The sequence below is a fragment of the Saccopteryx bilineata genome, chromosome 2, assembly GCF_036850765.1.
Source record: "Saccopteryx bilineata isolate mSacBil1 chromosome 2, mSacBil1_pri_phased_curated, whole genome shotgun sequence".
NCBI classification, from domain to species: Eukaryota; Metazoa; Chordata; class Mammalia; order Chiroptera; family Emballonuridae; genus Saccopteryx; species Saccopteryx bilineata.
The window spans coordinates 224,358,901-224,383,623 of record NC_089491.1 but is presented as its reverse complement, the minus strand read 5'-3'; the positions used below and the strand labels follow the sequence as shown (position 1 = coordinate 224,383,623).

General features: G+C 40.7%; 1 protein-coding gene across 1 annotated transcript; it reads right to left on the bottom strand.

Annotated features, from left to right (window-relative positions):
• Window positions 1–4,777: 4,777 nt before the first annotated feature.
• Window positions 4,778–23,819, bottom strand: LCA5L (lebercilin LCA5 like). Its single transcript, XM_066254439.1, has 7 exons — window positions 23,486–23,819; window positions 15,820–16,334; window positions 12,174–12,311; window positions 10,427–10,511; window positions 8,515–8,621; window positions 8,225–8,342; window positions 4,778–5,484 (listed from the first exon to the last, which is right to left on the bottom strand). The coding sequence occupies exons 1-7, from the start codon at window positions 23,802–23,804 to the stop codon at window positions 4,778–4,780; spliced, it is 1,989 nt and encodes a 662-aa protein (XP_066110536.1). The 5' UTR covers window positions 23,805–23,819.
• Between the last annotated feature and the right edge of the window lie 904 nt (window positions 23,820–24,723).

Genomic DNA, 24,723 nt, shown 5'->3' with positions numbered 1-24,723 from the left:
ATGTTTTTTGTTTGTTTGTTTCTGTAATTCTACTTGGAAAGTACAGAAAAGGAGTGAGGAAGCAAAATCTCCCATGATTCCACAGAACTGAGATTACTGGTATTAACATTTGTATATTTATGGATAGCTCTAAGTTTGTTTTTCTATTAAAAAATACTGGGTATAGGCCCTGGCCGGTTGGCTTAGTGGTAGAGCGTTGGCCTGGCGTGCGGAGGTCCCGGGTTTGATTCCCCGCCAGGGCACACAGGAGAAGCGCCCATCTGCTTCTCCACCCCTCCCCCTCTTTTTCCTGTCTGTCTCTCTCTTCCCCTCCCGCAGTGAGGCTCTATTGGAGCAAAGATGGCCCGGGCGCTGGGGATGGCTCCTCAGCCTCTGCCCCAGGCGCTAGAGTGGCTCTGGTTGTGACGGAGTGACGCCCCGGAGGGGCAGAGCATCGCCCCCTGGTGGGCGTACCGGGTGGATCCCGGTCGGGGGCATGCGGGAGTCTGTCTGTCCCTGTTTCCAGCTTCAAAAAAAAAAAAAAAAATGGTATAGTTTATAACTTTACATGAAAAGAGACACCTATTTTTTTTTTAAGTGAGAGGAGGGAGATGGACCGATTCCCACATGCTTCCCAATGGGGACCAATTGGTGATCCACCTGGCAACCCTGAATCAACTGAGCTATCCTCAGCACCTGAGGCTGATGCCCAGACCAACTGAGACACTAGCTGTGAGAGGGGAAGAAAAAGGGGGAGAGAAGCAGATGGTCGTCTCTCGTGTGCCCTGATCAGGGATTGAACCCAGGACATCTGCACGCCAGGCTGATGCTCTATCCACGGAGCCAACTGTTTGATTTAAAATATCTGAAGCTCTCTTCATGCCAGTTGTGTTTGCTTTGTATTTATAGTAAATCAAGCAGAGAAATCTTTTTGTATACAAATCCACAGTCATTTTAGTATGGGGCTAATATAGTATAACACTTCAGTTGCTGGCACAGGGGAGTGAAATGCTAATTAAACTAGTGTCCTCTTCCCTGACCTGGCCTGGCTCTCTGGCCTCCGGGATTTTCAATAATGTTCTGTAGTGTACAGACAATTACTTTTACAGTTCTTTTGTTAAATTTATTCATATTTTATTCTTCTATATTTTAGACCAGGTTGTTTAAGATCTGAATTATTTATTTTTTGAATATATGATGGTAAAAACTACCTGGGTTTAATCATTTTGGAAGATTTTTAACTACTGATTTCAATTTCTTTAATAGTTATAGGGTTATTCAGTTTTATATTTCTTGAGTAATATTAGGCATACTAATGTAGGGATTTACTACATTTCTTCTCAATTTTCAAACATACTAGGATAAAATTTTGGTATATGCTCAATATGTGATAGAAAGCAAGTTTTGAAGTTTTGGGGTGTGGTCTTCTGCATATGTCCCCTTTAAGTCAAAGTTACCAGTTTTCTTATTCAAACCTTTGTTTGCCTTTATTGGTGCTTTATTATTTGCTGAGCTATCCATTACTGAGATAGGTATGTAAAATCTTACAGCATGATGTTGACTAGTAGTTCTGTCAATTTTTGCTTTATGTTTTTAAGTTATTGTTGAGTTTGGATGTGCTTAGAAACACCTGTCTTCCTAGTGGACTGAATTATTTACTGCCTTATAGTAGCCCAGGGGTAGTCAACCTTTTTATGCCTACCGCCCACTTTTGTATCTCTGTTAGTAGTAAAATTTTCTAACCGGCCACGGGTTCCATAGTAATGGTGATTTATAAAGTAGGGAAGTAACTTTATAAAATTTATAAAGCAGAGTTACAGCAAGTTAAAGCATATAATAATAATTACTTACCAAGTACTTTATGTCGGATTTTCGCTGTTTGGCAGAATAAATCTTTATAAAACAACTTACTGTAGTTAAATCTATCTTTTTATTTATACTTTGGTTGCTCCCCTACCGCCCACCATGAAAGCTGGAACGTCCACTAGTGGGCGATAGGGATGAGGTTGACTACCACTGCAGTAGCCTATGTTATCTTTAGTAGTAATACTTTCTGCCTTCAGTCTGTTTTGTTTGTTTGCTTGCCTTTTTTTTTTTAAACAGATACTTGTAGAGTGACACCAGCTTTCATTTGATTAGTATTTGCCTGGCATACCTTTACTTATCCTTTAACTTTCTGTATCTCAGTGGCTTAGATATGTGTATAAATAACACATGACTGTATCTTAAAAATCCAATCTCGGTTGTCTTTTAATTGGAACATACAGTTCATTTACAGTTATTGGAATTACTGATATATTTCGATATATTTATGCCACCTTATTTTGTGCTTTTATTTGTATTTTTTAATTGTTCCACTTTTTGTGTTTTCTTTTTTGGCCTTGCTTGCTGTTTTAGGACATCCTACAATTCTTTCCTCCTGTGTGTCTCCTTTACTCCTCACTACTGTCACACTCATACTTCTGATACGTCTGGTCACCACCTGTGCGGGGGTTTTATCCCATAACAAGCAATCTCTGACTCTAGCTCGATATCCAACGATTTAACTCAATTATGACACTGTTTACTTGGAGGTAGCGTCAGATTTCACAAGTGCGCAGTCTCATAAGACTGCCCCACTTCAGATGACAATTGCAATTCAGGTTGTCACTTGCGTGTTTGACCGATCGGCTATAAATCAGAGGTCCCCACCACCACTTCCTCAGATTCAGTTAATTTGCTAGAGCACGCCACAGAACTCCAGAAAACTGTTTACTTAACTGTTCACCAGTGTATTATGAAAGGACTTGATAAAGGATCCAGATGAACATCCAAGATGGAGGAGGTATGTAGGGCAAGGCATTGGAAGCAATGCTGTCCCGCACCTCCATGTGCTCACCAGCCTTGAAACCCCCCAAACCCCATACTGTTGGTTTTTATGGAGGCTTCATCACATAACCATAATTGGTCATTAATCCCAAGGTCAACCTCTCTCCCTTCTCAAGAGTATCCTGGGGGGTGGGACGCTACAAATTCCCAGCTTCTAATCATGGCTTGTTCTTTCTGGTGCCCAGCCCCATCTAGGTGCCCACCCAGAGTCTCTTCCTTACAAAATACACTCATGTCACCCAGGAAATTGCCAGGGTTTCAGGAGCCCTGTGTCAGGAGCTGGTGTCAAAGACCAAATATTAGAAAAAAAGAAATTTTATCACTTAGGAAATTTTAAGGTAGGCTTAAGAAAAGATCCTTTGAAAAATCCTCCATCTGCTATAAAGTGGGAGTAGATGTAATATTGTAACATAACCAGTGATAGTCAACCTGGTCCCTACCGCCCACTAGTGGACGTTCCAGCTTTCATGGTGGGCGGTAGCGGAGCAACCAAAGTCTAAATAAAAAGATAGATTTAACTATAGTAAGTTGTTTTATAAAGATTTATTCTGCCAAACAGCGAAAATCCGACATAAAGTACTTGGTAAGTACTTATTATTATATGTTTAACTTGCTGTAACTCTGCTTTATAAATTTTATAAAGTAAAGTTACTTCCCTACTTTTATAAATCACCATTACTGTGGAACCAGTGGGCGGTTAGAAAATTTTACTATTAACAGAGATACAAAAGTGGGCAGTAGGCATAAAAAGGTTGACTACCCCTGCATTACCCCATTACTGAGAATCCTTTTAGTACATTTCTCCAGAATGTAGGGCTCGGCAACTGTGTTATTTCATGTGCATTTGAACATCCCCCAATATAAACCTATGAGAATTCTGTTCTTTCCTCCCTCTCTTCTTTTCTTCTCCCCCCCCATTGTAGTTTCAATTTTAGTCTTTATCTCATCTTTGGTTTTGAATACAATTCTTTTCCCATTGTTACTTACAGTCCCTTTTAAAAGTTTATTTTCCATTCTCAATTTTTAAAAATGTGTTAATATTACACACCAACCCATAAGCATCTTTGGAAATACTACAGTCTAAATTATAAATAACTTGCTCTTATATATATATATATATATATATATATATATATATATATATATATATATTAATGGAGGCAAATTAACGGCCTGACATTGGGAGTACAGCCCTCTTTGTATAGTCCTAAAATAAAATACTCTAGGTGTAAAAAACACATTAGTTAGGACTGAGTAGCTAAAGTGTGTGGACACCAATTATACTGATACGCTTTATAAAAAAAATTAACGGAAAAAAGGTCAAGGTGCAAGTATGCAACAAATATTAATAAAAATACTAAATTTTAGATGTACATGAGGAAAGGTGTCACCCACAAAGGAAGGTTATTAGATGTCCAGTTTATCTGAATAAGATGACACTCAAAAATAATTTTCTTAAATCCAAGCGTGACGATCACTGCTGGGTTTTTTTTTGTCTTTTTCTTTTTTTGTAAATAGAAGCTTTTGATCATATTGTAGCCTTTCAAAGCTGCTTTGTGTTTTAAGGTTTTAAAATTCTTATATGCAATATATGAGATGTGTGAGTCTTGGGCTAACAAACTGATGAAATATGGAGTGCTGTGGAATATGAATGCCACAATCAATGAGTCTTCCAAAGGATAATGGATGTTTCAGTTTTAGAAAAAAAAGTATAACTTTGTATTTGAAATCTTATCATTGTTTAATAGACAATGGATTTTTAAAATTAGATTAGCAGTAAAACAAAACTTCGGTTATCCAAGGTCAATTTATGTACTGAAAACACACACACACACACACACACACTAAAATTACAAGATTAAAGGCACAAAAGAACCAGGATCTCAAACCGGCATGTATTAGACTATCGGTTCTATTTAGATAATTATTTTTATTTTTCCCCTATAGGTGAAGATGACTTAATAGAATTCACCACAGTTACGTTAGAATCTCCAAAAGCGTTGCCTGCGGAGGCCTGGGCTGGGGGCGGCTGACACATCTTACATTTCCAAGCCTCCTCGGACCCTTCCATAGCAGTACTTTCTTGGTCATTTTTAAAAACATAGCCTAATCCAAACAGTTCCTCCATCAGACTGCGCTTCCTATCTCCGAAAGCTGCCTTTTTCGCTTTGGTGCTGGAAGACTTGGCGCAGGAAGGCTCGTAGGTGCTCACGCAAGGTTCGCGCCGCGGGTCCTCCACGCCGGAGCGCCGCCTGCCGGTGCCACGGCCACATCGCCAGGCACCCGGGTTGGCCGGCGCACCTGAAGCTGGGAGCCCGTTGTGCAAGTTTTCAGTCGCTTCTGTGAATGAATAATGTTTTCTCTGTCTGAAGGGCATTTTGGTATTTGGAGCAGTGTTGTTATCCGGTGCCATATCCACGTCACTTATCTGTAGACTTTTTATAAGCCCTTCTTTTGCTGCAGCGTGTTCCTGCCTGCCTTCCTGTTCAGGGTGAATGGCTTGAGTTCTTTTTGGTGGTAGTTCTTGTTCTTTATCTAAAGAGGTTTTCTTCTCTTGGTCTGCTTTTCTCTCTCTCTCTCTTCCAGTATTCTCTAGAGCTGCTTGTACTTTCAAATGTTCCTCTTCCTTTGAAAAATCTGTATTAGAAAAATAGTCGATTTAGTGATCATTAAAATTAACGGACTTTTATTTCAAGAGGGCATGCATGCTTGCCACATTTATTTACACCTCCTGATAAGTGCATTAAAATGACAAAAAAGGTAAGAAAATCACTGTATTCAACACTAAACTATGGCTATCAATAAGCACACAACCTTGCACTCTCCAACATACCAAATGAATAAGAAGCATGAAACCAAAAGAAAAAGGATATTCATAAAAGAACTAAAACTTGCCAATAAGTTATTACTAGATGTTCAAACACTGCTAGCTGGATGTGGTGCCAATTAAAAGAATGAGGGTGTTTTTCACATACCCAATTGGCAAGTCATTGGAACTTTTGTCCTCATTGGTGTCTTGTGTAAATTGGTATGGCAATTTGGCAGTATTGATAAAAATTTTAAGTGAATATATTCTTAGCCTTAACTTTATTTCTAGAACCAAAGCCTACTAAAATGCACAAGGATACATAGTATAAGGATGTTGCTGAGGATAGTTTGGTAACAGCAAAACGTCCTAAATGTCTGTCAGAAGGGTCATGGCTAAATAAATGATGGTACATGCAGCCTGTAGAATTCTGGGCTTTCGTGGTAAAGAATGAAGTGGATGAACATTCCCCGGCAGGGAAGACTTCACAGTGTGTTGAGTGGGCCGGCCGTGTGAAGAAGGGCTGTCCTTTCTGGTCCACCCAGGCAGCAGGAAGCCCTGTATTCAGCCCTCCCCTCTTCAGAGGAAAGGTCTGTTGCAGGCCCAGACTTGCATGAGTTCTGGTGCACAGGCCCATAGTGACCACCAACATACTGATCAGATGAGGCCATTGTTTATAATTGGGAATGGCCAGTCCTTTGTGAGGGAGGGTGGGGGCAGTGTTGGACGTGCAAAGAGCTGGCAAATTTTCTCTCATGAACACATTCTGAAATAAAACTATTTATTTATACCCCAGGTAACTAAAAAATGAATTCTAGCAAGAGAATAAATATGTTTCAAGAATTAGTGGTGAGCAAAGAAACCAGTAAGATATATGGTTAATTCTGAATAATTGTTAATATTATGCCCTATGATACTTAATGCAAATATTAAAATTTGGCAACAGGTGAAATTGCTTATTGTGCACCTCCACTGCTCCCAACCCCAGTCCGATTACCATCATCCCTTGCCTGGGTTATGGCACTGGGATCCTGCCCAGCCCCGGCCCCGGCCCTGGCCCTGGCCCTGGCCCCTGCCCCTGCCCCTGCCTGTCCTTCACAGGCGCCAGGGGAGCAGATCTGGCTCTTCTGGTGAAGGATGATCCCGGATGACAGCTGCACACTGAAGGCAGAGGGCCACCAGTCCAGAGGCTAAGGGGCTTAAGCATTAAGGGCTAGCATACCAAGTCCCCTGCCTCTGTCTACCTCTCTGGCAGCAAATGCCAGGTGAGCAGGTCCGTGGCCTGATGGAGATGTTGCCCTGTCTGTCATGTGCTGGGTCAGCTGAGGGCTCTCATTTCACCCCATGGAAGCCTTCTGCTCTGACCTACTCCACAGAGCTGGAGGGGAGCTCTGGGGATCTGGAGGTTCTGAGCAGCCCATACTGCCCAAACCTCTCTCTCCTGGATCTGCAGAGAAGCCCTGTCAGATGCTGTGTTCTGATGATGGGTTCTCTGCACCCAGGACAATGCAGTATCCTCGCCCTGGTTGGGTCCTTGTACATTCAGGGAAGCTGAAGCCAGAGACTGTCCAGCTTATCCCTTCCTGGAAGTCTTCAGTTAGTTTTCATTAGTGGCAATGTCCCCCTTTACTCAGCTGGATTTGGTATGCCTCTCAGCTTGTCAAAACTGAACACATTGTTTAAGGATACATACAAGGATAGAGAATTGAGAGGCAAAGCAAGAGAATGAATAATTGGCATAAGATAGAAGATTTTGGTTGTTTTTGGTGGGCAATTTGGCTACAAAGGGCCCACAGTGTGTTCTAGGGGGCACTAATGTTCTATTTCTTATGGCTAGTGGCTACACAGTGTTGACTTTATAACAATTCTTTGAGCGGTATATGTCTTTTTTGTATACTTTTATATCTATATCTATATTTATTTATTTATTTTTAGTGAGATAGAGAGAGGGACAGACAGGGATAGACAGACAGGAAGGTAGAGAGATGAGAAGCATCAACTCATTGTTGCGGCACCTTGGTTGTTCATTGATTGCTTTCTCATAAGTGCCTTGACCAGTGGGGGTGGGCTCCAGCCAAGCCAGTGACTCTTTACTCAAGCCAGCAACCTTTGGGCTCAAATCTGTGACCATAGGGTCATATCTATGATCCTGTGCTCAAGCTGGCGACCCTGCACTCAAGCTGGTGAGCCTGCGCTCAAGCTGGCAACCTCGAGGTTTTGAACCTGGATCCTCAGTGTTCTAGGCTGACACATTATCCATTATGCCACCACCTGGTCAGGCTTATGTATACTTTTTATTTATTTATTTTTAATTATTTTTATTTATTCATTTTAGAGGAGAGAGAGAGAGAGAGAGAGAGAAGGGGGGAGGAGCAGGAAACTTCAACTCCCATATGTGCCTTGACCAGGCAAGCCCAGGGTTTTGAACCGGCGACTTCAGCATTCCAGGTCGATGCTTTATCCACTGCGCCACCACAGGTCAGGCCTTATGTATACTTTTATATATAGACATACAGTAATTCACAACTTACAAAAATAAAATATGAATAAACAAGACTTAAAAGTTGTTACCTTCATGTTTTCTCTTAGGATCCTTTTGGATTGGTAGTGTACTAATATAGTGAGGAATTACAGGGACTATATCAGTTGATTTTTCTTTAACAGTACTGTTTCCTGTTGTTGTTGTACCCTAGAATTCAAAAAGTATCAAAACCTCATCTTTTGGGTACAGATTAATTTTAAATTGTATTTCATTCAATGAATACAAATACTTTTTTTTTTTATAGAACAAGTAACTGTAGCCTATTTTTGTAAAGAGTCTATGTTTAATTAGATGTTGCAAGATTTTGAATTTGCTGTACCTTAGTTGCCAAAGATGGAATATCTTCTGATTTTTGGGTTGCCTGGTGTCTCATACTTGCAAATGAAATACTTTTCCTGTCTGCTTGTACTGATTTTGTTGACGAAGCTACAGAATAGGTACATTATATATAAGAAGCAATCTGACATTTAGAAGCAATTTTGATTTTAAGTATAACTGACATTTTGCAATATAATAGAACAAAGTACACTAGATATTTCCTAAAAATTTTCAATATATGTGTAACATTTGCCACTATCATCTGTCCCCTGCAATTTTACTTGTTTGGTCTGATTTTGGACTGCAAAAGTTATGGGTGTCCCAGGGGTCATATCCGAAGCAAGCAGGCATTCAGATGCATCTGGGTTGCTGTTTGAGGACATGGCTGTCCTTGCTTGCAGATGGGATTCAGAATTTAGACATTCAGTTGTGAGAGCAAGCACTGCCATCCCATGTCAGGATTCCTGCTTACCAATGGTTAGATGGCCCAGGCTAAGGTGTAGACCGCCCTTTCCCTGAAGTACCATTCAATGTAAGTGACCCCATTTTTAAAATTTTACCAGTATCTCTGCTGGCTTTATTCTGGATTATAAACCAAAGGCAAAAAAAAAAAAAAAAAAAAAAAAGAAAAGAAAAAAAAAAAAAAAAAAAAAAAAAGGCAGGGAAATTTGAGGTTGTTGCCTTTAAAAGTAAACTCATGGTTACTTCTACTAAAACAGCGTGAGGGTTCCTATTGTGTCTCTTTGGAACAAAATGTTACGCTGGGAGCTCTTGTGGGCGGAAGGTAAGTACATCTTGTCTTGAAGGAAAAGCTGTTACTCAGGAACGAAAGGTACAAACTAATGATAGTAGCAGCAACATGATGAATCTCAGAAAACATTATGCTGGACAAAGGAAGCCATACATAGAAGAGTAGCCACTTATGATTTCATTTATACCAAGTTCTAGAATAGGCAAACTACATTGTTGTGACAGAAGGGACTCAGCAGTGCTCTCAGACCAGGGATGGGGGACTACTGAGCACAAAGGGAGCATGAGGGAACTTCCTCAGGAGGTGGAAATGTGTCATGTCTTGACTGCGGTGGTGGTTACATGGGAATAAATATGCATTTGTCAAAATCCATTGAATTGCATGCTTCAAATGGGTGCAATTTAGTAAGTAAACTGTGGCTAAATAAAGTTGATTTTTTTTTAGCAAGAGAGACAGAGAGAGGGACAGGTAGGGACAGACAGAAAGGAAGGGAAAGAGATGAGAAGCATCAATTCTTCGTTGCTGCATCTTAGCTGTTCATTGATTGTGTTCTCATATGTGCCTTGACTAGGGGGCTACAGCAGAGCCAGTGACCTCTTGCTCAAGCTAGTGACCTTGGGTTCAAGCCAGTGACCTTGGGCTTCAAGCCAGCGACCTTTGGGCTCAAGCCAGTGTCCATGGATTCATGTCTATGATCCATGCTCAAGCCAGCAACCCTGTGCTCAAGCTGGATGAGCCTGCGCTCAAGCCAGTGACCTTGGGGTTTCAAATCTGGGTCCTCAGCATCCCAAGTTGATGCTATATCCACTGCACCACTGCCTGGTCAGGCTAAAGTTGATTTTTAAATCCACTCCCTGGCTAATAGATACTCTTAGAAAGTTCAATATTTGGCAGGCACTTTGCTTCAAGCTGAAAAATTCTCCTGTCATTCTACCTGAAGGAAGAACACCCAGGACTGAGCAGCAGGTGGGAAAGCAGGAACATATTTCTATTTTCCTTGCTGTTTTACCATAGCACAGTTTCATTATTGTTCTAGCATCACAAAATGTTTAAATGCTTAATAAAAGATTTTAAAAAACATCCATTATTTTGTTGATATAAGTTAGGAAAATCTGACTAGATACTTAAGAATAGATTTTGAGGAAAAATAACTAAAATATACCTTTTGGATAATCCTCTTTGTCATGTAAATTTCTCAGAATTCGATTACTGTAGATGTTTTTAATTTCAAGCTCTCGATCCATCTCCTAAAGAGAACCACAATATCAATTTCTGTATAAATACTTGCTTTTAGCACCCTTGATTTCTTCTAAAAACAATTTGAATTCAGTATTCTTTGAATAAAATCTATAATTCTAGCAGAAAAAGAAATAGGCCTTATCATTACATACCATTCCTGACATAAAAAATACTTAATTTTTTAAAAATTTGATTTTAGAGAAGGAGGAAGGTAGAGACAGAAAAATATCAGTTTGTTCTTCCACTTATTATGAATTCATTGGCTGCTGCTTTTATGTGCTCTGACTGGGGATCAAACCCACAATCTTGGCATATTGGGAAAGCCAATAACCAACTGAGCTACCCGGCTAGGGCAGAGTCCTCATTTCTTTTTACAGATGCCCAGAAATACATTGTGTAGAGATTTTTTAACTTTTATTTTAAAAAATAAATTTGGATTTATTGTATATAGAATTTTGTATCTTCCTTTTCATTAAGCATTTCATTAGGTATTTCTCCTGTCAAAATTGTTTTTAAACGACTACATACTATTTATATGTGTGCATGTGGCTACATGTGAAAGCACAAAATTTATTTTAAAATTCCCTGATTGTATCTCATGTGTGTGTGTGTGTGTGTTTGCTTTGACCAGTGGATCTTAAAACTTTTCCTGTTAGATGTCTAAGCTGGTTGCTATGGTCATGCCTATTTATTGGCATATTCTTTTCTGAATTTTCCTGAGACCTCAGAGAAGAAAGGGGAATTTATATCCAACTTTCTTCCCTAATACTCTTCCCCTGCCTCTGTGCACTCTCAAGGCTCCTGGGAAATTGGAATTCCCCACTTATCCTGACAATGTTCTTGTCTTAAAGAATTAAGCTTAGAGGTACTGATTGAGGCTTGAAAGAATTATATTTCTTAAGTGTCTTATGTAGTTTTTCCAACCTGTTGGGCATTTTAGAAAGCTGGAAGGAAGAAACATAGCAAAAGTCTGAAAAAATATTTTTAATTCTCATTTTTAAAGCACACTTTAGATGACAGTTTTGCAAGCATATTTACAAGTGGGACTCTATTTTAAAATGTTAATTTTTTAAATTTATTTATTTATTTATTCATTTTTAGAGAGGACAGAGAGAGGGAGAGAGAGAGACAGAGAGAGAGAGAAGGGGGGAGGAGCTAGAAGCATCAACTCCCATATGTGCCTTGACCAGGCAAGCCCAGGGTTTCGAACCGGTGACCTCAGCATTTCCAGGTCGATGTTTTATCCACTGCGCCACCACAGGTCAGGCCTAAAATGTTAATTTTAAAATTTAAAAACTTACTTTTGGTTCCACTAAAATGTTAGCAAAATACTATTGTATTTTGCTATTATATATAATAGCTATTATATATAATATATATATAATAAAATACTATTATTTCCTGTGATGAAATAAAAATAATAGGAAGTCCTATCAAGGCATAGAACAGAGCTTTACATTTTTCAATTAAATATACATTTACCAGGCTGCTAAAGCATCTTAATAATTTCAGATCCTCTATCTGTTCATATGGTTGCAGGGAAAAAAGTGAATTTGAGAAACATATTCCTGAAGTTAAATGATTTAAAGATATAATAGGCATTAATAGCTCTGACAATTTGGGAAGCAGAATTTCACAAATTTTGTTACATTTTGCTTTAAAAGAAGTACCTTAAGTTTTTGTTGAAGGTGTCTGATCTCTATTTGCAGAGTCTTCTTAGTTGTTTGGGTAGCTAAAGTCTTCTGCTTCTCGATGGCCAACTGCCAATTAAAAGCTTTACTGTTCATTCTCAGTTGTTTCTCCAAGCTCTGAAAACAGTATATATTTCAACTATTCTGTAACCAGTGTAGTTTTATTAAAAATTCAAATTTTAATGGAACTAATTACATTTATAAGAAGTACACATTTTAAACCCAATTTCAGCGATAGCTCGTATGGGGTACATATAGTAGAACTAAATAGAACCACAAAAAGCCAAAATCCCAGATCATAACTCTAGAAAATAAATATCATGTTTTGAACTTAATGTTTTTTATATTCTGAACTTTGGTAAAAACATTTTTTGAACAGGTTCTGAAAATCAAGAAATACAATTAATGTCACACTTTACTAAACCTAAGCAGTTTTGCTGATATGAAGTATTCTGCTAACTTGGCATAGTGTACAGTAAGTCCTCATTGAATGTGGTCAGTAGGTTCTTGGAAGCTGTGATTTTAAGTGAATGATATATAACAAAACCAATGTTACCTTAGGCCAGTTGATATAGAGTTAAGTGCCTGTGGCATATTTCTGGTTATAAAAACATCACCAAACCTTTAAAGACCTATAACATTTCTAATATTAAACACTGAAATAAATGTGAACTATACATATCATACATTTAAGAAAGATGAATAAAAACCAGATAATTCTTTTCCAACCTGCTGATTCCATTTCAGGGTTGTTGGTGGCTGATGCTTCTCCTGGCAGGTCAGGGTACCAGATGGGATCCATCTGGTGCCATAGGGCACCTTTCCAGTGCAGGGCACTCTCACACTCAGACAAGGTAGACACACTGATTCCCCTTATATGCACATCTTTGGGATGTGGGAGAAAACCAGAGCCCCCAGAGAAAAACCCACACAGCCATAGGGAGAAAATTCAAACTTCTCAGAGAGAGTGGCACTGGCCAGGAATCAATGTTTTGTTTGTTTTTTTCATCAATGTTATAATGAAATGACATTGAACAAAAGAACGTTGTTTGATGACCTGATGTATTGTTTAAAAATCTTTCAAGCTAGCTCAGTTGGTAAAAGCATTGTCCTAATATGCCAATTTTGCAGGTTCGATCCCTGGTCAGGTCACGTACGAGAAACAACCAATGAATGCAAAAATAAATGGAACAACAAATCTATGTTTCTCTCTCTCTGCCACCCTGCCTTAAAGTCAATTTTTAAAAAATCTTTCAAGCCTCTCTTTCTAAGGGTTGTCCAGCAGAGGAGACCAACATGGACCGCATTTCTGACAACTGGGACTGGAAGTTATAATAGTCTCAGGGAGCCACCACAGATAATGAAATCAGTTGATTTAGCACTATCACCATCTACACACAGGACTTGCTGTTACATGTCCCCCTCTCTGGAATGAGCACTATTTCACCAAAGAACTGTTTGATCAGGACTTTGACAGAGTCTTGGCCTAAGGCCTTTTCTTTGTTGTTTTTTCCCCCATAAAGTATGCTTTTCCCTATTATAATATTAATACCTTCTCATGATAGGGAAGTAGGAAATATGGTAAACTAAAATGATAAAATAATAACTTAAAAACTCCATTCCTTGAAATATTAACATTAAAACAAAATTTACATGTTTTGGCCCACAAACATTTTTCCCCTGCAAGTGCCCTACAACCCAGTGGAATTTCCCATACAACCAAGGGCTTCTGATAAGAAAATACTTAATTCTTGAAGGCTTTTTGTTTTGCTTATAGATATGAAAACATGTATATGTAAAAATATGTAGGTGAGATAAAAATACATATACTTTTCCATGACAGATGCCAAGATGGATCCAATATTAGCTAAAAGGCTACCTAAGAGAACTTTGGTATCGTATTTGTGTGAGTGAAAATAAGGTTGCTCATTATTTTGTATAGCTCACATATCCATTTTAGCTGAGAAAACCCTTTGAAAATAGAGGAGTATTTTACCAAAAAAGAAATAACTGAGACTTAAAAAGTGGATGAAGTGGATTGATAATTTCTAATTATTTCAAGATCATAAAAAATACTGGTCTCTTACCATCAAGTAGTAAGAAATTAAACAGCAAATTAATTCCATTTATATATTTATATCTGAAGAGATAAAAAAACTATCTGATAATAATGCACAGACTTCTCTTTTTCTTTTTTTTGTGACATACAGAGAGAGAGAGAGAGACAGAGAGAGACAGAGAGAGGAACAGATAGGAACAGACAGGAAGAGAGAGAGATGAGAAGCATCAATTCTTTGTTGTGGCGTCTTAGTTGTTCATTGACTGTTTTCTCATATGTGCCTTGACAAGGGGGCTACAGCAGAGCGAGTGACCCCCTTGCTCAAGCCAGCAACCTTGGGCTTCAAGCCAGCCATCTTTGGGCTCAATCCAGCAACCATGGGGTCACGTCTATGATCCCACACTCAAGCCAGATTATCCCACACTCAAGCTGGCGACCTGGGAGTTTTGAACCTGGGTCCTCTGTGTCCTAGTCCAATGCTCTATCCACTGTGCCACTGCCTGGCCAGGGTAGGCAGACTTCTCAATATAATTAATGTGTTCTTCCAAATCACGTCTCAAATGGAATCCCCAAGCTTTGGACAACCACGCATCATTGAGGAAAGTCAATCTATTCATTTCTTCAGTTATTTTCATTCCTTTTCCTCTCTGTGCCCAGGAGTATGATCTAAAATACCAACACTGTCGGCCCTGGCCGGTTGGCTCAGCGGTAGAGCATCGGCCTAGCGTGCGGAGGACCCAGGTTCGATTCCCGGCCAGGGCACACAGGAGAAGCGCCCATTTGCTTCTCCACCCCTCCGCCGCGCTTTCCTCTCTGTCTCTCTCTTCCCCTCCCGCAGCCAAGGCTCCATTGGAGCAAAGATGGCCCGGGCGCTGGGGATGGCTCTGTGGCCTCTGCCTCAGGCACTAGAGTGGCTCTGGTCGCAACATGGCGACGCCCAGGATGGGCAGAGCATCGCCCCCTGGTGGGCAGAGCTTCGCCCCATGGTGGGCGTGCCGGGTGGATCCCGGTCGGGCGCATGCGGGAGTCTGTCTGACTGTCTCTCCCTGTTTCCAGCTTCAGAAAAATGAAAAAAAAAAAAAATAAATAAAATTAAAATACCAACACTGTCTATGTGCTGGTGACTGGACACACTGATGGGGGAGGATGCAAGGAAAAGGGGTGAGGACATGCACTGTGAGGCTTTGAGGGGAGTGGTGTTTTAATAAGATTTTGATGCAGAGGGTGGGTTTCTAAGACAGTAAAACCCAGCACAGCAATACAACCTTTTCAGCATGTGAAAAATCTCCCCTACAGGGAACAGTCATTTTCAGATAAAGAGCCTCATGCTTGCTCACTATAACCCAAGGGACATTTACAAATCTGAGCTGTTTCTGTCTTTCCCTCAAGCCTCCTGCCCCTGCCCTACTCCTGCCCTCGCCCGACCCCTGCCTCCTGCTGGGCCACAGCATTAGTGTGAAGGCCTGTAGGGCAAGGCAAGCTGTCATTATGCAGGGGCAAATGTGAACATGCACCCCTCTGTATTAATTCTGGAACCTAACATTTTTAGGCCTCTGAGATACAGACCTGTGCTTTTTGGTCATTTGCCTCCATTTTTGTTTCAAGAATAGCCAATCTTTGAGTAAGTTCTTCCATCTCTGCAAGACTTTTGTCTTCAGAAAGTGTTTTTAGGGCCTGAAAGATGTCTCTGGTCTTCAGTAAGTCACTGTTGGTTTCTCTAAGTTTCCTAGACACACTTCTTTCCTTTTCTTTGGATTTCTTAATTAGCTGCCGTAAATTTTTAACTTCATTCTGGTGTTTAACCATAATCTGAGGTACATTATTTTGTGAAGTCTCGTATTTTTCGATAGCTTTCAAGTACCTAATCTGAAGTTGTTTCAAAAATTGGTTTTCTATGACTGCAGCTTCAACTTTATGATTTATATCAGTTAATTGGTTTTTTAGTTCTTTAATGTCACGAAACCTTGCTGAGAGTAGGCGACAAGTCATAGCATTTCTTCTTTGGGTAATCATATCAATTTTAGAATTTAAAGAGGATATGTTCCATTTGTGCTTTTTTCCAACTGAGATTTCCTTTTGGCCTGTTAAGCAGATAATCCAGTCTGTTACTAGCAATATATATATATATAGATATATAGATATATAGATATAGATATGCATATATATATGAATATTTGTATACCACCCCTCTCCTGCACTGATATACATTCTCATGACAACAAGAAGGGGAAAGAACTAACATTTAATGAATATCCATGCTTAGGCAAGGTGCTTTGTATATATAGATACCCAATTTAACACAATTCTTTAAGGTCAGTAGTAGTCAATTTTATAGCTAGACATTTTAAGTCGTTTGTCCAATGTTATATACTTCAAAGTGACATAGTGGATTGAAAACCAGGTATTCTTTGACTCTGAAACCTGTACTTATTTATTTTATAAAGCTAAACTAAAACTCATGATAATAGTTCACATTCATTAAGTGCTTACTATATGTTAGATATTGGACTAAATAAATACTTTATATAGATTATCTAATGTAATTCTTCTAACAATAGGTCAGGAGGTAATTAGAGTGTAACATGGAGACCTCTTATGTTCATAAAGACCCTTTAAAAGACACTACATTTCTTAGAGAATATATAGATATTCCATTTCTCAATAAATTTAACAAAGACCATTTTTCCTCTGTTATTTTGGATTAGCACTGAATAAAGTAGTTAGGGGTCTTGTATTCAGAGATTTAAAATGTTTCCAAACAATATTATAGCAAATTTATAAGCACCATGCTCATGTAATTGAATTTGAGTATGTGAAATGTATGGGCAATATCACTGTATTGTTATTCCATTTTAAAAATGAAAGAAACTGATACTTAGTGATGTCACCTGTCAATGGGCAAACAGCTAGTTAAGTGGTGAGACAGAACCCAGGTCCATGTGCCTATGCCACTGCCCATATCCATATGCCTTTGCGTGACATGAATGTATGTATAAGTGTCCATCTGTGTATATAAGCTTATGTGTGTGTGTGCCTGTGTACATATTAGTGTCTCTATATTCTGAGAGAGAGAGAGATTGAGTCTGGATTCTAGAATCTAATATATCTGGTGCTCATTGTGGAGAAAGAAGAAAATGTCATGGTCAAGGTCACTGGAGTTCTAACCTTAGGGTCTTGGCCAGGCATGCACACGTCTCCTGAGACATGGCTTAGTATGTTTGGTATAGGAGAGGTGATTCTGACTAGGAAAGAAACAATGAGCCAAAAAAAACAGAGGGTGCTTTCTGGGGATAAAGCATTTGCATCTTGGCTATGATAGACCCCATAGATTTGACCACCACCACAGTATCTATATTAAATCAATAATTCATGCCCTGGCCGGTTGGCTCAGTGGTAAAGCGTCGGCCTGGCATGCAGAAGTCCCGGGTTCGATTCCCGGCCAGGGCACACAGGAGAAGCGCCCATTTGCTTCTCCACCCCTCCCCCTCTCCTTCCTCTCTGTCTCTCTCTTCCCCTCCCGTAGCCAAGGCTCCATTGGAGCAAAGATGGCCCGGGCGCTGGGGATGGCTCCTTGGCCTCTGCCCCAGGCGCTAGAGTGGCTCTGGTCTTGGCAGAGCGATGCCCCCGAGGGGCAGAGCATCGACCCCTGGTGGGCATGCTGGGTGGATCCCGGTCGGGCGCATGCGGAAGTCTGACTGTCTCTCCCCGTTTCTAGCTTCAGAAAAATACAAAAAAACAAAAACAAAAAAACCCCTAAAAAATAATAATTCATGAGCCTAACCAGGTGGTGGTGCAGTGGATAAAGTGTTGGGCTGGGATGTAGAGGACCCAGGTTCAAAACCCAAAGGTTACCAGCTTGAGTGCAGGCTTCTCTGGCTTGAGTGCGGGCTCACCAGCTTGAGCGTGAGATTTCTGGCTTGAGTGTGGGATCATAGACATGACCCCATGCTCGCTGGCTTGAGCCCAAGGTCACTGGCTTGAGCAAGGGGTCACTGGCTTGGCTGTAGCCTCCTGGTCAAGGCACATATGAGAAAGCAATCAATGAACAATTAAAGTGCTGCAATGAAGAATTGATGCTTCTCATCTCTCTCCTTCCTGTCTCTGTTTCTATCTGTCCCTCTCTGTGTCTCTGTCGCTCTCAATTAAAATAATAATAATAATAATAATAATAATTCATGAACTGATTTTACAACTATGTCCCCAATGGCATTTATTTTCCAACAATTTTGTAGGGGCTCTGATTGAGTGTTTGAGTATTTTCAAATCAGTTCTTGAGTGCACTGAAAATTGGAAAGCATAGTAGGCCAGACACTGTGACACCTGCTAGAAGGCCAGTAAAAAGGTGCCTGTGTCAAAGCCACTTGAATAACTGGGGTCCTGGGTAGGCACACACACACATAAGCTTATATACACAGATGGACACTTATACATACATTCATGTTACGCAAAGGCATATGGATATGGGGCAATGGCATAGGCACATGGACCTGGGTTCTGTCTCACCACTTAACTAGCTCTGGGCCCAGGTCATATGGACCAAGTCAGATTTAAAGCAGTGGCTGTCATGTTCTAGGCCATACCTAAAGTGACTGAGCTTGTCTTCCAACTTGTAATGTCTCCAGCTTTGGGGTCACGTGGGCAGTTAGGACCTGTCTCGGGTATGCTCAAGTGACTGGAGGGTAGGAGAATCAGAATGAGTGGGTGCCTGGGGCTAATCTCCACAGCTGTGGGAGCACTGGCCCAGGCCACACATGGGAATGTGCTCAGAAGGGCATGAGTGCTTTTAAGTGTCAGCCTTTTAAAGATCACATGGGACTTGGACAAAGAACACATTAGTGATGAAAATAAAGGACCACAGGCTTTTCCTCAAATATTCTTGTCTGTGTAAGGCCCTCCATATTCCCTCCATTCCTCAAACACAGCTGAGATGAAATTTCCTGTCTATCCTCCTGGGGAGGGCCAAGAGGATGAGCCAGGTTGCTTTAGAAAGGTAAACATAGCACTTGGCGTGTGAGTGATAGAGAACCAATGGACAGTATATACACCATGTAGACTTATATAACTAAAAAGCTCATGGAAAATTAAAATAGGGTTTACTTCTTAATGATTTTATATATTATTATCCTAACCTACCCACAATAAGGGTAAAACTTACAATTTCTATCCCATTTCATATAAGTAAAGATTTAGCTCAATAATTAAATTACTCTTAGAACACTTATAATTTTAAACCACTGAGAGAAAACACTCAAATTAATTGTCAAAAACATACATTTAAGGCCCTGGCCGGTTGGCTCAGCGGTAGAGCGTCGGCCTAGCGTGCGGAGGACCCGGGTTCAATTCCCGGCCAGGGCACAAAGGAGAAGCGCCCATTTGCTTCTCCACCCCTCCTCCTCTCCTTCCTCTCTGTCTCTCTCTTCCCCTCCCGCAGCCAAGGCTCCATTGGAGCAAAGATGGCCCGGGCGCTGGGGATGGCTCTGTGGCCTCTTCCTCAGGCGCTAGAGTGGCTCTGGTCGCAACATGGCGACGCCCCGGATGGGCAGAGCATCGCCCCCTGGTGGGCGTGCCGGGTGGATCCCGGTCGGGCGCATGCGGGAGTCTGTCTGACTGTCTCTCCCTGTTTCCAGCTTCAGAAAAGTAAAAAAAAAACCAACAAAAAAAAACATACATTTAAGCCCATAGTTAACCAAAAAGGTACTTTTTACATCACTTACAAGGCCACATTCTCTTCGGAACAGTTTCCAGAATGTGCCTGCGCTCATACTTCACCAGCTCCAACTTCTGCCATTCTTGGGTGACCCTTGCGCCCAACCCCTCCTGTTGAAAGAGGTAGTGTCCTCCTAGCCCTGTCCTCCCTGGCCTGAGCTAGTCCCTTCACCTCATCTTTTCCTCTTTGGTTTCAGTATCTCGTTCTAGTCTCGAGGCCTTCCCCACCCTCAGTCTGGTTCTACTCCTTATCCTGAGCTGTGTTCCCACTCACCTCTGCTGGCCTGCCCTTCACCAGGTTCTCTCTCTTCCAGGTAACACTGTATTTCACCTGATAGAGACGCCCACTTCTGCCAAGGGCCAGGGGAAGAAGAGGGCCAAAGGGAAGGCTTTTTCCCTTTCTGTTCTCCACACCTCCCAGTGTTAGTCTGTTGGCGAGGGTATCTCTCCAACATTACCTGAGGTCTTTCACCTACACCCAACTACAGACAACAGGGCAAAAGGGGCCCCAGCAATCAAATGCAGTAAAATAACTTCTTTTTCAGTATACCAATATTTTGAACACTATCACACATGTTGGCACTGTATTGACAAAACGTAGCAGAAAAGGATATTCATATAACTGAAAGACTACTGAATACATTGTCTACAAAAAGAGGAAATAATCAATTTTTGTAAATTAAATTGTAGAAATATATTGCTTGCTTTTTACATTGATTTAGGTAAATCTCCAATACTTGACCAAAGCAAAAAATCCTATCAAATTGAACTCATTTCATCCTTATAATTTTTTTCCTATATTTTTCTGCCATAAAATTCCTTCTCTAAGGTAGAATTGAACATGATCTCTGATGTTATTACTCTTTAGGAAGTTCCAGCTCTCCCTTGGTGGTTTCTAGTCCAGTGCTCCCAGCCCCTGAGGGTCAGACATCTACTTTCAACAAATGGGAAAGGTGAACAGACACAATACCCACTTGAGAAGTGGTCACACTGGCTAAAACAGTAAGCCTCTTTCCTTTGGGTTAGAATTATGTTAATTACTTGCTGCTTAAGTTTCTTTGGAAAACAGGCCCTGGCCCGTTGGCTCAGCGGTAGAGCATCGGCCTGGTGTGTGGGGGACCCGGTTCAATTCCCGGCCAGGGCACATAGGAGAAGCGCCCATTTGCTTCTCCACCTCCCACCCCCTCCTTCCTCTCTGTCTCTCTCTTCCCCTCCCGCAGCCAAGGCTCCATTGGAGCAAAGATGGCCCGGGCACTGGGGATGGCTCCTTGGCCTCTGCCCCAGGCGCTAGAGTGGCTCTGGTCGCGGCAGAGCATCACCCCCTGGTGGGCAGAGCGTCGCCCCCTGGTGGGCATGCGGGGTGGATCCCGGTCAGGTGCATGCGGGAGTCTGTCTGACTGTCTCTCCCCGTTTCCAGCTTCAGAAAAGTACAACAAAAAAAAAGTTTCTTTGGAAAACACTTGCAAAACATGAGATCAAAACATGAGATGTGAGGGAACAAAAATAAAATAAAATAAAAATAAAAGGATAAACCAAGGAAACATTTATTAAGCTGGGACACAGCTTGATGTCACAAGTGTTTTAAGTTCATGATACACTGGCATAAGGATCCTCAGGGACACATAATTTGAGTTACAGATGCACCCAATATTTCAAGTAATTTTAGTGTTCATACACAAGAGAGTCCCCTTTAGAATTCTAGTGTACTATCAGGTGACTGAATCCATTTGGCTTGCTCCCAACTGATGAAGAGGTAACTTGCATAAGACACACAATAAATATCTGTGGAACGAATGAGTTCAACTATAAGGTGCTTAGGACTCAAAATGCAGTTTGTTTCTTGTAGGAAATCTTTAAAACTCTTACTGCCTCCTTGCATAGTCCTACAAAAGTGTGGACTCAATAGAAAATGCAGCCTTTAGATCCATGACCCTGTCACAGATCCATGGTGCATGCTGTTTCTGAACTGGGAGTGTTTTAGGTGCACGCATGGTATTTTCCACAGTGCTTCCATCCCAGCAGGTTTGGGACAGCACACTTTAATCAAATAATTTTTTTTTGGTGAAATAGATATGAGTATTCACACTAAGTGAAATAAATAAAGATCACTCTCATGTCAGTTCAGATCAGATTTTTGTTGCCAGATCAGTTTTGGTGCCAAAGATAAAAAATGTTTGGTTTTCCGAGTTTTATAAATTTCAAATGTGGTGTAGGGATTGTGTAACTGTAGAAGCTAACCAGGATATATGTTCTGTTATGACAATCTCTTCCAAATTCCAGAGTACCACGGTCAGACAAGGTGCTGGGCTTTTCATCTGCTGTGGGCCTTGCCACTGGGTGTGGGACTCCACCTTCTAGAGAAGGGGCTTCTAACCTCTTGAGAATCTGCTGAAAGTGATGGGCCTTTCTCCGTAGAAGAGTTCACAAATGCAAGTTCACAATTCTACACAAACAATGTGTAGAATTTCATGTGGTTCACACGCATGGGTCTTCAATTAAGAATTCCTGCTCTCTAGCAAGGAAGAAGGGAAATTGAAGATTCTAGATGACCCAGAACTGGCACAGAGGGTCCTTGTCAGGATAGGGTGACAGATATTGGGTAAATGTGACAGATGTGTCCCACACATGCAGGCTCTTAGTTATTTTCCAGCTATTGACTGACTAATGGCAGTTCTCATGGTCACAGTGGAAAAAAAAATCTCGGCTATTTCTAACATAAGCAATATTTATAAGCCCTGGATTGCCAGGCTGGAAGGAAGTATTCACAGTCTGGGCAGAGAGACAGGGAGTGAGAAGAGCAAAGCTATCACAAAGCTAATTCCAATTCAGACAGTTAGGAGTCGATGTTGGGACTTCTGCAATCCAAAAGGAAATGACATTAACAACAGCCTTTGAGCCACCTCTGTTTCAAAGGATTATCTTTGCCAGTATACCTCACCAGACCTGGACACCATCTTCTTGGGCTGTTGAGATTTAGATTTCATTGGTGATCCAAACCATAATTCTTCAGCTAAGATGAAAGGTAAGGGGTATTGTGGTACTCTGTGGCAAGGCCATCTGTTAACTAAAAATGGAACCAACCACACTAGTAGGCTCCAGTAGGGTAAGCTGTGCAAGAGGGCTTGTGATCATGTTTTAAACCTAACTTTCTGTTATTTTGTAATTATCTTTTTTTAAAAAATTCTGTCATCATTTATTGAGGACATGAGCATTTTAGCTAGCTTCCTAAAAATAAGTCATCTGTGGAAGTTGTCTAAATTCCAAGTCTTCAAAGTTCTGCACAGAGCACAGCCCTGGTCTGCTATGTAAAGTCCATCCTGCTCAAGGGAAGGGCCACAAGCAGAGCTCAATCCTTTGTACTAATTCTTCATTTCTCTATTTCCTAATTCCTCCTATGAAACTTCACTTATAATACACATTTACAGTATGGAAAAAACCTGAATGTGGGCCACTTCAAGTAGCTGTGCATTAAATAACGGCATCATAACCACATACTAGGCCTAGGCTGATACCTTGTGCTTCCTACCTTTAGGGTGGGAGATTTTGGAAGCGTAGTTTGTCTTCTCCTTTTTTTCCTTCACCACAGGTTTCTCTAAATTTCCACTAGCGGCTGTTTCTGAACATACAGAGACAAAGTCTTCTGAATAATCATAGTATGTACTTAAACTACTGCAGGAACCTGGAGATCTGCTGTCATCGACACTCTTTTTGGAAGTGTTGCTGCTCCTTTGGAAACTGGCTGTGCTGGGGCTGCTTCCTGGCTCTGCAGACATCCTGCTCTTTCCTACGGCCACACCAGGGGAATGCTCATGCAGATGGGGTGCTGATGTGTCAGCCAGAGACATAGGAAACCTAAGAGCATAAAAGTATTTTTAGATTCACGGCTATTGGCATTAAAACGAATCTATGCTTTATTACATTTAACCATACTTCCTTCTTTTGAAATATTTTCTGGAAACACTTCAGATTGTTTTTATATTTTTCTACATAAAATATAAGACCCTTGAGACAGACTTTGGTGAAATTATAGTCACAGGTAATATAAGATAAAGTTCATTTCAGATAAAAACAGTAATAAGAAATTTATAAATTAGTGAATTATACGCTCCTCTCCAAGCCTGGCTGTTTGTTGGGATTTATTTATTTATTTTGCCTGGGTCAGAGCTGAATTAGGTGACAGTTCCTGCTGAGTCTGGGAGGCTGGTATGGTATGCAGCACCCATGAAACCCAGAGGTGCTCGTCCAGAGGTGCTCGCTTTCATTCACTAATGATGAAGTCACATACTGGGAGGTTAAAAACAGAGATCGGAATTAATCTACTTGATCCATGATTATAAGGTTTTTAAAAAATGTTTTAATTCAGGAAATTTGTATTCCTTTTTATGTTTTACTTAGACTACTATAAGATCAATATAGTTTTCCTGATTATAGTTTATACAATGAGAGAAGAAGCAATTTAGAAACAAATGCTGTGGACATAGATGAAAGTGAAGTGGTTACCAGGGGACAGCGATTGTGGGGAAGGGGTCAGGGAAGGGGAGTAAAGAGGGACAAATACACGGTGACGGAAAATGATTTGACTTTGGGGGATGAGTACACCATACAGTCAACAGTTCAAATGCTATAGAGATGTTTACCTGAAACCTATGTACTCTTATGGATTGATGTCACCCCATTCAATTTAATTTTCTTTCCTTTTTTTTTTTTTTTAAAGATTTTACTTATTCATTTTAGAGGGAAGAGAGAGAGAGAGAGAGAAAGAAA